Source organism: Budorcas taxicolor, chromosome 8 (assembly GCF_023091745.1).
Source record: "Budorcas taxicolor isolate Tak-1 chromosome 8, Takin1.1, whole genome shotgun sequence".
Lineage (NCBI taxonomy): Eukaryota > Metazoa > Chordata > Mammalia > Artiodactyla > Bovidae > Budorcas > Budorcas taxicolor.
In genome coordinates, this window is record NC_068917.1 from 49,006,406 (window position 1) to 49,020,833 (window position 14,428).

At 37.6% G+C, this 14,428-nt stretch overlaps 1 protein-coding gene across 1 annotated transcript in view; it reads left to right on the forward strand.

Moving 5' to 3' along the window:
• CFAP95 (cilia and flagella associated protein 95) overlaps nucleotides 1-14,428 on the forward strand; it is an 89,010-nt gene that overhangs the window by 56,977 nt on the left and 17,605 nt on the right. Inside the window, exon 5 of the mRNA XM_052645354.1 lies at nucleotides 9,395-9,452. Within this exon, the coding sequence (XP_052501314.1) occupies nucleotides 9,395-9,452 (58 nt within the window). The remainder of the gene's footprint in view (nucleotides 1-9,394; nucleotides 9,453-14,428) is intronic.

Genomic DNA, 14,428 nt, shown 5'->3' on the forward strand with positions numbered 1-14,428 from the left:
TTCCCAGTAGTCATGTATGGATGTGAGAGTTGGACTATAAAGAAAGCTGAGCACCAAAGAATTGATGCTTTTGAGCTGTGGTGTTGGAGAAGACTCTTGAGAGTCCCTTGGACAGCAAGGAGATCCAACCAGTCAGTCCTAAAGGAAATCAACCCTGAATATTCATCGGAAGGACTGATGCTGAAGCTGAAGCTCCAATACTCTGGCTACCTAATGCGAAGAATTGACTCATTGGTAAAGACCTTGATGCTGGGAAAGATTGAAGGCAGGAGGAGAAAGGGATGGCAGAGATGGAGATGGTTGGATAGCATCACTGACTCAATGGGCATGAGGTTGAGCAAACTCTGGGAGTTGGTGATGGACAGGGAAGCCTGGCATGCTGCAATCCATGGGTTTTCAAAGAGTTGGAAACAACTGAGTGACTGAACTGAACTAAAGCCACGCTATACCCTACAACATGCTAGGGTGAACATAGTGAAACCTGAGTTGAATCATGAAATAGGAGTTGGAATTAGCTAGACCAACAGGAGCACTCATCTCACACGCTAGTAAAGTAACGCTCAAAATTCTCCAAGCCAGGCTTCAGCAATACGTGGACCATGAACTTCCAGATGTTCAAGCTGGTTTTAGAAAAGGCAGAGGAACCAGAGATCAAATTGCCAATATCCACTGGATCATCGAAAAAGCAAGAAAGTTTCAGAAAAACAACTATTTCTGCTTTATTGATTATGCCAAAACCTTTGACTGTGTGGATCACAATAAACCACGGAAAATACTGAAGGAGATTGGAATCCCAGACCACCTGACCTGCCTCTTGAGAAACCTGTATGCAGGTCAGGAAGCAACAGTTAGAAAAGGACATGGAACAACAGACTGGTTCCAAATAGGAAAAGGAGTACGTCAAGGATGTATATCGTCACCCTGCTTATTTAACTTCTATGCAGAGTACATCATGAGAAATGCTGGGCTGGAGGAAGCACAAGCTGGAATCAAGATTGCTGGGAGAAATATCAATAACCTCAGATATGCAGATGACACTATCCTTATGGCAGAAAGTGAAGAACTAAAGAGCCTCTTGATGAAAGTGAAAGAGGAGAGTGAAAAAGTTGTCTTAAAGCTCAACATTCAGAAAACTAAGATCATGGCATCTGGTCCCATCACTTCATGGGAAATAGATGGAGAAACAGTGGAAACAGTGGCTGACTATTTTGGGGGCTCCAAAATCACTGCACATGGTAATTGCGGCCATGAAATTAAAAGACACTCCTTGGAAGGAGAGTTATGACCAACCTAGACAGCATATTAAAAAGCAGAGGTATTACTTTGTCCACAAAGGTCCCTCTAGTCAAGGCTATGGTTTTCCCAGGGGTCATGTATGGATGTGACAGTTGGACTGTGAAGAAAGCTGAGCACCGAAGAATTGATGCTTTTGAACTGTGGTGTTGGAGAAGACTCTTGAGAGTCCCTTGGACAGCAAGAAGATCCAACCAGTCCATCCTAAAGGAGATCAGTCCTGGGTGTTCACTGGAAGGACTGATGTTGAAGCTGAAACTCCAATACTTTGACCACGATACTGTAACTCCAATGCTTTGATGCAAAGAGCTGACTCACTTGAAAAGACCCTCATGCTGGGAAAGATTGGGGTCAGGAGGAGAAGGGGACGACAGAGGATGAGGTGGTTGGATGGCATCACCGACTCAATGGACATGAGTTTGGGTAGACTCTGGCAGTTGGTGATGGACAAGGAGGACTGGCGTGCTGCAGTTCATGGGGTCACAGAGTTGGATACAACTGAGCGACTGAACTGAACTGAGATCAACAGGAGAGAAGGGCAGCGGAGGCAGAGAATATTGGCCATACAGACATGGGACCTATGATGAACATGCCTGGCTCAGAGTACACATTTGCCCTGGTGATAGCTAAAGTTGGAGAGAGATGCTGGGGACAAAGCAAGGCCTGAAAGCTATATTAAGGAATATGGTCTTTATCATGCAGGCAGGAATGAAAAGTTTTCACCTGAGGGGTAGGAAAGATCAGATTTGTGTTCAGAAAGCAGAAAACAGATTGGTAGGTACCTGAGACTACAGTCAAAAGACTGCTGAACTAATCAAGGCAAGCTACAATAAAGGCCTGAGCTTTTCCAGTAGTCATGGAGGGAAAGAAGGGCTCAGATTTTAGACATCTTAAAAAGAGAGTCATAAACATTTACTTGATGATTGGTTAGTTATGAAGGTAGAGAAGATTCAAAGTTGAATACCAGGCTTCTGGCTTAGGCAGCAAGGGCTTAATGGGGCCATTCATTGAGGCAGTGAAGACGGGAGGCAAAGTAAATGTTAGATAGCAAGTGGATATTTTAGACTGGAGGATGAGAAGAGTCAGTGACCCAGACCCTGTTGCTAAAACAAATATCTTAACTAGTTCCTCTGCTTACAGTCTTGTCCCTTTCAGTTTGTTCTCCATTAAGCAGCTTGAATAATACAATTAAAATGAAAAGTAAATCATGTTCTTCTGTTTACTTAGTATCATTACAGTATTTTTATTTTTCATTTAGTGTTAATGAGCACATACTCTGGCACTGAGCTAAGGGCTTTCATACCTTATTTCATTTAATCCTCATTCTTTGAGATGGATGTTGCTTCTATCTCCATTACAAAGGGGCTCAGAGAAGTAAAGTAACTTTCCAGGGTTTCCTCTGGTCCTTACTTAATAAGCACCAGGGCTGGGTTTTAACTTTGTGTCTGGTCTATCTGACTGCAGGGTCTGTTCTTAACCCTTCTAGTACATTGTCTTTCATGCTTAAATGGATAAGAGCACTCCATATCCTTCAAAGTATGCATGATCCTCTATCATTTTCCTCCTCACATCATTACAAGGCCATTTGGATAGACATTTTATTAATTGTATAGATGAATAAATCAAAGCACAGAGGTAATAAAGGACTCCATTCTATAAATACATATGGGTCAGATACTAATAGAGGAAATTAAGATGCAGAAGGCTTAAGTTACTTGCCGAAAGTCCCATGACCACTTGCTTGTAAAAGCAGAGATTAGAGTTTTGGGGTTCAGTTCTGTGTTCCTCATGAGAGGGGAATACTGCTTCTAAGCTGCTATGGAACTAAACCACGGCTTGGGTTGGATCAGGAGTAAAAGCAGATTCAAATTATCCTCCACTTTTTCTTTCTTCCTCACCTCTTGCTCACTAGTTTTTTCAGGGTTGGTCTCTGAAAAATAGTCTTGGCATTCATTCAGCAGTTGTGGAAGAACTCTCAGATTTGTCTTCACAGGTTCCTCAGTAAATAGGAGGAGGAAATGACAGGGATATCCATTTTAGCTTGATAGGATATTTTTTAAAATGATGGTTGCTTGTTGAGGGTGAGACAGATTTCCCAGAGTGGCTATAAGATCTCCCCTCCCTTGTATCACATAGCGTCAAGTAGAATTCAAGGCCCTCTGTGGCTATACTCGTTCTAAAAATGGATGCTGCTTCTACTGCTGTCAGTGATTGGATTGGTTCCAAATTAATTCATTAATTGAGTTGGTAACTTAGATTCAGGTTCTTAGGTGGGACCATCTGATTAGTTGAATAGATGTCACATGTCACTTTTCTGGCTGTTGGGAAGTGGGGTGAGAAAAAATCTGCCCCTCTTCTTGACAAAAAAGAAAAGAAGTAGTTAACCTTTAAAAATTTTTCAGATTTAAGAAGCTGTGATTCCATGGTACATCATCTTATCCTAGATTTTGGTGCATGACTTATAGAGTCATACATGTTATCACTGATGTTACTGGGTGTTGGTATTTTAAATAATACACAGCTTTAACAATAACTGCCATAACAGACTCCTTTTCCTTTCTCATCTTGCAAAACACTTTTAGTTGTTCTCTACGTTTCAACTGTTAAAGGTTGAAGAGGGCATGAGTGGCAAACTGTGGGTGGTGCTGGATTAAAGCCAGCTGGTGAACGTCCAAGTGTCCTTTCAGCATGGCATGTCTTGGTGAATTTACCAGCATCTGGTCTTCAGTTTTACATTTCCAGAAAGACAATTTTATCTATGCTTCAGAATTTATCTGACTCATGGAAATTGAGTTGTACACAATAAACTTACAAGAAAAGCCAGAATTCTAATTAGTTAATTTATAATGGGAAATAAAATCTTCAAGCATACCAGTCATGTCAGCCTAATAAAAGCATTCTCTCTCATTAAAAAAAAAAAAAAAAACTGTATAAAAAGCCAAACTCTAATCAGAAGGTTGCCAATCTGTTTGGAATCAGAGTGAAGGGGATTAGCTATATGATTACAGTGATCAGTGGCCTCAGACTTTGAATGCCTGATTGTAATAGGACTCTTTTGGCTGTATGTAAGAGAAGGCACAATTAAAATTACCTTGGGCCCAAAAGGGAGTTCATTGAAAACATCACTCAAGTACCTCATGGAACTCTGGGAAAGTGCACTGAAGAGTTGAACTTCAGAGACTGCTGAAATTAGGACTAGAAAACCTCCAGGATTCTCTTCCTGTTGGCTTCATTTGCTCCCTCTTAGGATAGGGACATTATAGCCCATGATTCTCATCACAGGAGAGTGACCCTTTCCCATTAGTGTTTCTTAAGATATTTCAGGGGAAAGCTCTGACAGACATGGGCTGGAGGCTGATGTTTGGCCCTCTCGGCTATGGATGGTGATGGAGTGGTAGAGGAGGCATAGCATAGGCTTGCTCCTGTGACTCCAGACGTGAATTAAAGTATCAGTTGTCTGCCATAAGTTGGATTGGAGCCCTGACATTGATATGTTCCAGCTCTGTTCTATTCATGAGCCAGAATACCCCTTCCCCAGGATATGCCAAGAACCAGTGCTTCCTTTATGTCTCTCACCTTTTGCTTTCCTGAGTTTCTCTGAAGGCCATTTCTCTTCTATGGACTTTTTCTTTCCTTCCTTATATTTTTTATTTGGGTACAGCTTTAAGCTGATATCTGAGAGGAAGATTCATGTTGGTCTTTCATATTTTTATCTTCAAACAATAATTCGATTAAATACATCACTTAAAGATTGTTACTCTCTTCTTCAGATTTATAGAAAAGAAAAGGAGAATCACTAAGAGTTTATAAGTAGCCATAACTGACTAAAAGTCATTATTCAGTACTGTAAAAGTTTCCATGTTGTCTAGCTATATCATTGCCTTTTCAGTTAATCTTCTACCTCTGTTTACTTTGAATTCTCATTGAATTGAATTCTCTATATTTCTTTATGTTTTAATTTATTTTATTGCTTTATTCATTTAGTAAATACTTTCCAGTGTCTACCTTGTATCAGACTCTATGCCTGGAGGTGATAAAAAAGGGAAAAGGGCCTGATCTTCATGACCCAGATAACCACAATGGTGTGATTACTCACCTAGAGCCAGACATCCTGGAATACGAAGTCAAATGGACCTTAGAAAGCATCACTACAAACAAAGCTAGTGGAGGTAATGGAATTCCAGTTGAGCTATTTCAAATCCTAAAATATGATGCTGTGAAAGTGCTGCACTCAAAATGCTAGCAAGTTTGGAAAACTCAGCAGTGGCCATGGGACTGGAAAAGGTCAGTTTTCATTCCAATCCCAAAGAAAGGCAATTCAAAAGAATGCTCAAACTACTGCCCAATCGCACTCATCTCACACGCTAGTAAAGTAATGCTCAAAATTCTCCAAGCCAGGCTTCAGCAATACATGAACCATGAACTTCCAGAATGTCAAGCTGGTTTTAGAAAAGGCAGAGGAACCAGAGATCAAATAGCCAACATCCGCTGGATCATGGAAAAAGCAAGAGAATTCCAGAAAAATATCTGTTTCTGCTTTATTGACTATGCCAAAGCCTTTGACCGTGTGGATCACAATAAACTGTGGAAAATTCTGAAAGAGATAGGAATACCAGACCACCTGAACTGCCTCTTGAGAAACCTGTATGCAGGTCAGGAAGCAACAGTTAGAACTGGACATGGAACAACAGACTGGTTCGAAATAGGAAAAGGAGAACGTCAAGGCTGTATATTGTCACCCTGCTTACTTAACTTCTATGCAGAGTACATCATGAGAAATGCTGGGCTGGAGGAAGCATTAGCTGGAATCAAGATTGCCAGGAGAAATATCAATAACCTCAGATATGCAGATGACACCACCCTTATGGCACAAAGTGAAGAGGAACTAAAGAGCCTCTTGATGAAAGTGAAAGAGGAGAGTGAAAAATTTGGCTTAAAGCTCAACATTCAGAAAACTAAGATCATGGCATCTGGTCCCATCACTTCATGGGAAATAGATGGAGAAACAGTGGAAACAGTGGCTATTTTGGGGGACTCCAAAATCACTGCAGATGGTGATTGCAGCCGTGAAATTAAAAGACGCTTTCTCCTTGGAAGGATAGTTATGACCAACCTAGACAGCATATTAAAAAGCAGAGACATTACTATGCCAACAAAGGTCCGTCTAGTCAAGGCTATGGTTTTTCCAGTAATCATGTTTGGATGTGAAATTTGGACTATAAGAAAGCTGAGAACCAAAGAATTGATGCTTTTGAACTGTAGTGTTCTCAAGACTCTTGAGAGTCCCTTGGACAGCAAGAAGATCCAACCAGTCCATCCTAAAGGAGATCAGTCCTGGGTGTTCATTGTAAGGACTGATGCTGAAGCTGAAACTCCAATACTTTGACCACGTGATGCGAAGAGCTGACTCATTCGAAAAGACCCTGATGCTGGGAGGGATTGAGGACAGGAGGAGAAGGGGACAACAGAGGATGAGACGGTTGGATGGCATCACCGACTCGAGGGACATGGTTTTGGGTAGATTCTGGGAGTTGGTGATATACAGGGAGGCCTGTTGTGCTGCAGTTCATTGGGTTGCAGAGTCAGACATGACTGAGTGACTGAACTGAACTGAACTGACTGAATCAAAACAAAAATGAGATATCACCTTACACCTATCAGAACAGGTATCCTTAAAAAACAACACAAATAACAAACATGGGTGAGAATGTGGAAAAAATGGAACCCCTGCACACTCTTGGGAATGTAAATTGGTACAGACTCTGTGGAAAACAGTATGAAGTTTTCTCAAAAAACTAAAAATAAAACTACCTTATGATCCAGTAATTACACTCATGAGTTTATTTCCAGAAAAAACAGGAACCTTAATTTGAAAAGATACATATACTGTAATGTTCAGAGCAGCACTGTTTACACTTGCTAGGATATGGAAGCAACCAAAATGTCTGTTAACACATGAATAAAGATATGGTGTATATATACAATGGTATGTTTTACTCAGCCATAAAAGAATGTCATCCTGCCATTTGCAGCATCATGGGTGGACCTAGAGAATATTAGGCTTAGTGAGAAAAGTCAGACAGAAAAAGACATACTGTATGTTATCACTTATATGTGTAATGTAAAAAAATAAACAAATGTATATAGCAAAACAGAAACAGACCCATAGGAAACAAGCTAGTGGGTTACCAGTGGGGAGAAGGAAAAGAGGAGGAGGAAGATAGGAGTATGATATACAAAACCTCTATGTATAAAATAAACAAGCAACAAGTACAGACTGTACAACACAGGGAATTATAGCCATTATTTTGTTAAAACTGTTAATGAAGTATAATCTATAAGAATACTGAATCACTATGCTGTACCTAAAACTAATATAATATTATAGATAACTATACTTGAAAACCAAAAACCAAAACCAAAACAAAAAAACCCCCCATAGAGTTGGGCTATATAATACAACTTGATTTTCAATTTAAGTCTGAGAAAATATTTTCACTGATGGGTTTAATTCCTTTACTTTCTCTGTGATTACCAAGGTGTTAATTTTTTATGATTTTAATTTGTCTTCTGAGCAGAAAAATTTTTGACTTTTTTTTTATCCTTTCCTGCTTTCTATTAGACTGTTCTTTAAAAATATTAAAGAATATCCTATTTGTTGGTTTGAAAGTTACACTTCTAATTTTTGTTCTTTTCATTGCCAATATTCATATATCTAGAATCACCTAGAGCAGGGGTCCCCAACATCCAGGATCTAATGCCTGATGGTCTCCAGTGGAGCTGATGTAATAATAATCAAAATGAAATGCATGATAAATGTAATGTGCTTGAATCATCCCCAAACCATGTCCCCCCATTCTCAGTCTAGTAGGTCCCTATTACCAAAAAGGTTGGGGACCACTGACCTAAAGGGCTTGTTAAAGCAAAATCGTGGGGCCTACTCCTAGAATTTCTAATTCAGTGGACTTGGTGTGACATCCAAGTATTTGCATTTCTTACAAGTCCCCAGATAATGCTAATGTTGTGCCTCTGGTAATCACATCTTGAAAGTCTGACAGTAATTAGTTGGTGGTTACCACCAGATAAATATTAGCATCTGTACCCAGTAACCATTCTTAGTTGACATCCTAGTTATTTTTGAATTCTTCTACTTGTTCTCTACCCTCCCATCAGCTCAGTCATATGTTAAAATGTTTAAATGTCCTTTTTCCTGGTATTTTTAGGTTTGCAATTCTCAGATGAATTTCTTTGACCATCTAATCCCATAATATTTCCAGAAGCAGAATCAGGACAGTAATTTCTCATAGGAGAAAAAAATTTTCCCCTATTCTGAGTACCAGATGAGAGAAACTTCCTTGCATGTTTCCCTAGTCTGATGGCTAGAGTTTCTTCAGTCTCTTTTATATGTAGGTACAACATTTATAGACTCTTGACTGGAAGCAGTAGTTTAGCTCTGGTGGGATACAGTCTATAGGGTCACAAAGAGTTGGACACTTAGCACGCACACATAGGGAGGTACAGCCTTTACAGACTCCTTTGTATAAGTAGCAATTTAGCTCTGTACCTTCTGTGAACCCAAGGTCATGTCTCCTGCCCTTGATAGGCAGTTCAAACTCTAGCTTTGAGTCTTAGGCTGTGTTTGTAGACTTGAGGGAGAAGGATGTATCTCACTCAGCATTTCTATGTATTTCATGGAGTGGAGGTTGGGGAAACTATGTAATCTCAGACTACCTGGTTGTGTATTATTTTTCAGTTGCCATCTAGCAGAGAACATGGGGTATAGGGTCAAAAAGTTTGAAAAGTAGAAAGTGAGTGGAAAAGAGAATCCTTGTCTGGAATGCACCTGAGCTTTGGGACTTGATAGCATATCATTAGTACAGAAGAATAGTAGGTGGTATTGGAAGTAATTGAAGGAAGGTACCTTGCTGGTGATAGTTAACACTATAAATGAGGCCTGGGAATTTAAAAAAATTAAAAATTATTATTAGGGCTAATCTTCCTTGAAATATTTTTATTTTGTTTAAAGCACATACTACTAAAAAATTAAGATATTTTTCTTTTGGAGTAATTCTTTTCTCAGATATTGACTTATCTTTCTTAGGTGTACATTGACAACATATGCTGAAGAATATGCTCCACCATATGAATATCAGCCACTTGTGAGTATAAGAGAGCTGAAAACCCATATTCTAATATTTCTGTGCTTAATATGATTCTTTACATCTAGTGTAAATAGTCAAGCTTGAGAAGAAGGGACAAATTGTTGAGATTTATGATGTTTTATATTTATCTAGAGATATTAGCTGTCTGTGGGAGTTAATGGAATATTTTATGGTTATGATTTATTTTGGGAACAAGTTTATAGATTTCAGGGAGAAAATATTGCAGTATCTCAAATATATTAGTTACTTCCTTCTTCATCTTTGTTTTATTGTCCTACTCCATAAATTCAATTTATCTAGAATAAGAAGCTACCTTTCTCTTCATTTGTATTATATTAGCATATGAAAATAAGTGGTTTAATTTAGCCCTGGGAAATATGTATGCTGATAAAATATGTCCAGTTCACAACTTCAGTATACTTGCACTTAAAACATTACACAACAAAAGCAAAACAAGGCTGCTTCCTACTAGTCTTGTTCTAGAAGTCCTAACTGGTGCTATAGATAAGAGACTTAGCTACTGAAAAAGAGGAGAAAAAAATCTTTATTTTCAGATAGTATGATTTCTTCTCAGGAGAACCAGGATGTTAAAATAATAAGTAATTAGAATCAGTTTAGACCACTTAGTAAGGTGATTGAATATAAAATAAATATGTCAAAGATAATATCTTTCTTTCATATTGGCAATAACTGCTTAGGAAGCAAGCCATAAAAGAAAAAAACATACAAATTGCTATAGCAACACAAATTTTAAGTACTTTTATGAAGAAAATTCTCAGATAAAGATCAATAAAGAAAATGTGGAAGTGCCTCTCCAAAGATGGTAGACCGGCTACTTACCCACCAAGAGTTAAACGTTCCTCCATCTTTTGCATCACGGTTGTCAGGTGACAGATTTGATCAACAGAACATGACAAAAGTAACCCTATGCCAAATCTAGGCTAGCTTTAATAAGACTGCTTCCAATTCCTGGAGCCCTGAGCCACCAAGGCTAGGAAATCTAGGCTACTCTGCTGAAGGGAAAGGCCATGAGGAGGGATAATGATGAGCTTAACTAATGAACAATGAAACCATCTTGGACATCCAGCCTAGTGGGCATAGACTGAAGCTTCAGTTGTCATCTGACTACACACCACAAGAGATTGCAAGAAAATAATAATAAATTGTTATTTGAAGGCATTACGTTTTGGGTGTTTTGTTTTTTTTTTTAAATAAATATACACCAAAGGTAACTGAAACAGAAATCTCAAGTACAAGGGAATAACTACTGTTTAGGGGACTGGAAAACTAAATTAATTATAAGTTAAATTTATAAATTTAATATAATTACATTAAAAAATCCCAATGGACTTTGTTTACTATCTGAGAACTCTAAGATTCTGAAAGTTATTTGAGAGTATAAACAGATGAGAATAATCAAAAGTTTTTTGAAACAGTGGCATAGCCATTGATGGAAATAAAAGATTCCTGATACTACTAATGTTATAATGTTATTTATTTTTGCTTATTAAAAATAGAAATTAAGCTGTTAGAAAAGCAAATATGGCTTATGGATTAATATGCTTAATACATAAAGAATTCAGATTTATTGGCAGGAAAACTGTTAAAACCATAGGGAAATGAACCAAGGGCATATAAAGACAATTCACAAATTAGGAAATAATTATTATTAGTTAACTGACAAATACAGGGCAAATCCCAGTCTACAAATAACAGAATGTGTGAATTAAAACAGTACATTTTTCTGCTAGTAAAATTGGTGTTTTTTTATTTTTTTACTTTACAATATTGTATTGGTTTTGCCATACATCAACATGAATCTGCCACGGGTGTACACGTGTTCCCAATTCTGAACCCCCCCCTACCTCCCTCCCCATACCATCTCTCTGGGTCATCCCAGTGCACCAGCCCTAAGCATCCTGTATCCTACATCAACCCTAGACTGGCGATTCGTTGCTTATACGATATTATACATGTTTCAATGATATTTTTAAAAATAATAATACTCTGTTGAATGACACTGGGGTGAGATGGCTACTTTTTTTTCTATTACCAGACATATTGTAAATTGCTTGTCTTTCTGGAAAGGAATTTTGCAATATTAATTGATATACTATTTGATCTAATACTTCTAAGGATTTCCCCAAGAAAAATAATTCAATCCAGGGATAAAGTTTATATCCAATGATATTCATCACTGAATTATTTATTATGGCAAACTTGGAAATTACCTAATGTTTTAGAATTGGGTACAGTACTCTAGGGATTCAGAATGAGTCTCCAAAAAATGTATCACTCCTGCATGAGGATTTTTTTGAGCCAAAGACCCTGTGGGTTAAGATAACCTACTCTCCTCCTTTAACTACCTAGAAGAGTTAAAATTGGGAATTTTTCTCAGGGGAAAAAAAAGTTATTACTGGAGATAAATTTTAGCTAAGTAGCTGCATCTATATTGCAGGGCAAATGTCTAATTGCCAAACATCTGCTCTTATTGTCTTGAAATAAGACAATTCCTATTCTTGGAAGCCCCAGGCCTCTATCCCATTCCTTAGCTCAGGATGACATGTATACCTCATTTTATCTTTCTGTCTTTGAACCTTCTCGTGTATGTCAGGTTCCTGTATGTATGAAATTAAATTAGACTTTTTCTGGCTAATCTGTCTTATGTCAGTTTAATTCTTAGACTAATCAGAAGAATCTATAAGTGTAAAGGAAAGTTTTGTTTTCCTTTCTGACAGTACTAATTAAATAGGTTGTAATCATATAATGAGATATTTTATGTACTTATATATTCCACACTTTAGAAAGTCCATGGATAGTTCTTAGTGTCTTGATAAATCTTCTTATTTAAGGACAAGAAAAATCATTAAGATACAAAATTGTATGCATATTTTTCTTTTATCTAAAAGTATGGAGGAAAAAAGCCTGAAGAAACTGTTAAATGCTAGAAAAGCTGGCTAGTGAATGGTGAAATTCTAGGTGATTTCCTTCATCATTATACTTTTCAGTATTTTTCAGTGTAGCAAGCATGGTGGTTTATAATCAGAACCACAAGGAAACATATATTATTTAAAAATGAATTTCAGGCTCATTTCCTTATTTGCATGGGATTTGGCCCCATCTCTAAAAAAAGGAAGTTGCAAGACACATAATTAAAAACTCACAAAATTCAAAGGACTAATTTTCCCATAAGCATAAATACAAAGAATGTGGGATGTATTTTTTGGGTGGATAACTCTTTAGCAGCCACTGTGTTATGTATTTGTGCTTTTAATTTTTTCAGCATTATGTCTAGTATTTCTCATGTTGCTTGTTTCCACGTTAACAGCACAGCTTGCAGCATGTGATGGCAGTTGTTTGGCTTTATTTAGAGTTTTGTTCATTTACTTCTAAGTCTCTTGTCAAAGTAATTGACTTTGAGGCATGTTTTCAGTACTGCTTCTAGCACTCCCATTTAATAATGCTTGCATTACATTGTTATAGAATATAAAAACTATTTTAAATTGTAATGACAGTGAATGGTTAAGTAATAGCAGAATAGTGACTGAACTCAGAAGATACCATTCACATAAAAAAAAGTATGATTCATAAAATACTGACAAAATAAAGGGAATATTTTTTACTTGCTAGAGACCTTACCATGTGGCCTTTGCATAAATACAACTCACCATTCACTCAGCCTATCACTTTTGCAATAATGCAGTTTCTGAAGAAATCTTAAAATATTTTTATTTGTGTTATCTCAAATTTTGTGCATGAATTGAGGCTTTATAAATTTTTATATTGCAGTCTCTTACATTTGTTTAATTCATATTTGCATAAAGTAGGATAGAATTATAAGAAGTCTTAGGGGAATGCAAATTATTTCCCCATATGAATGAATAAATCCAAAATATTAGGAAGCTATGAAATTATTTCTAAGGAGGGAAATGAAAGAGAATTGCAAGTTACTTCTTCAGAATTCCACTTCCTAAACGGGGTTTTTAATTTCAATGAAAGATACCTTCTCTTAAAATCTTCCCTATCCTTCTCCCAAAGAACCAAAATAAAGGAAAAGTCACAGAGATATTATATCAGAAGATTGGTCTAAGACTGGATGTTTGTAGGGTACATGAATCTTTTAGACAAAGGACAAGTGAGGAGAGGGTAATGGTGGAGAGTCAACTGAACACACTCAGGATTAGTAAGTAAAATAATTATTTCAGGCATGGACTAGCAAACTCAGGAAGTTGAGGAGTCTGGGGAATTGAAAAAAGAACAAGCATGGCAATAGTGAAGGAGTGAGAGAGCTAAAAGAATTAGAGGTAGTGAGTGAAGGGGATGTACTGAAATTTATTGATATTTCTGATTTAGAACAATTTGAGGGAATGATAGATCCCAAGATGTGGTCATGGGAATGAGGTGTTATAATGGAATCTAAGCCATTGACTTGAGAAGGTGAAAAAATGGTAAGTGAGAGTGTTGGCTAGATTCTAAATATGAGTGTTGATGTCAGCCTACAAGATAGTAGGAAAGAAAGGTAGGACCAAAGACTGAGTCAAATGACCAGTCCTTCGGTGGGAGCATTTTGGAGATTCATGGCTCCTCCCAGCCTTGCAGCTGCCATTTGAGTACATCTGATTGGACGGGGGAGCCTGGTGGGCTGCCATCTATGGGGTCACAGAGTCGGACAAAACTGAAGCGACTTAGAAGAAGATTGGTCTTTACTGTGTGAATTACCATCCTTTTTCCTAAATAGAGCTGTCTATTGAATTATCTTTCCAGGCATATGTGTAGCTTTAAGCCAGAAAATGTTGCATATCTCAGTTCTTTCAGAGATAAAAAACTGAGGAACCTTTTAGAGAGTTATGTATTAAAGCTGGCATGCATTCCAAATTGATTACAAGGAACCTAAGCAGTGTTGGCCAGTAGGTAAGAAAGAGGCTGTATCTGTTTAAAATATTCCCAACAATGGTAGGATTGACCTATCCTGT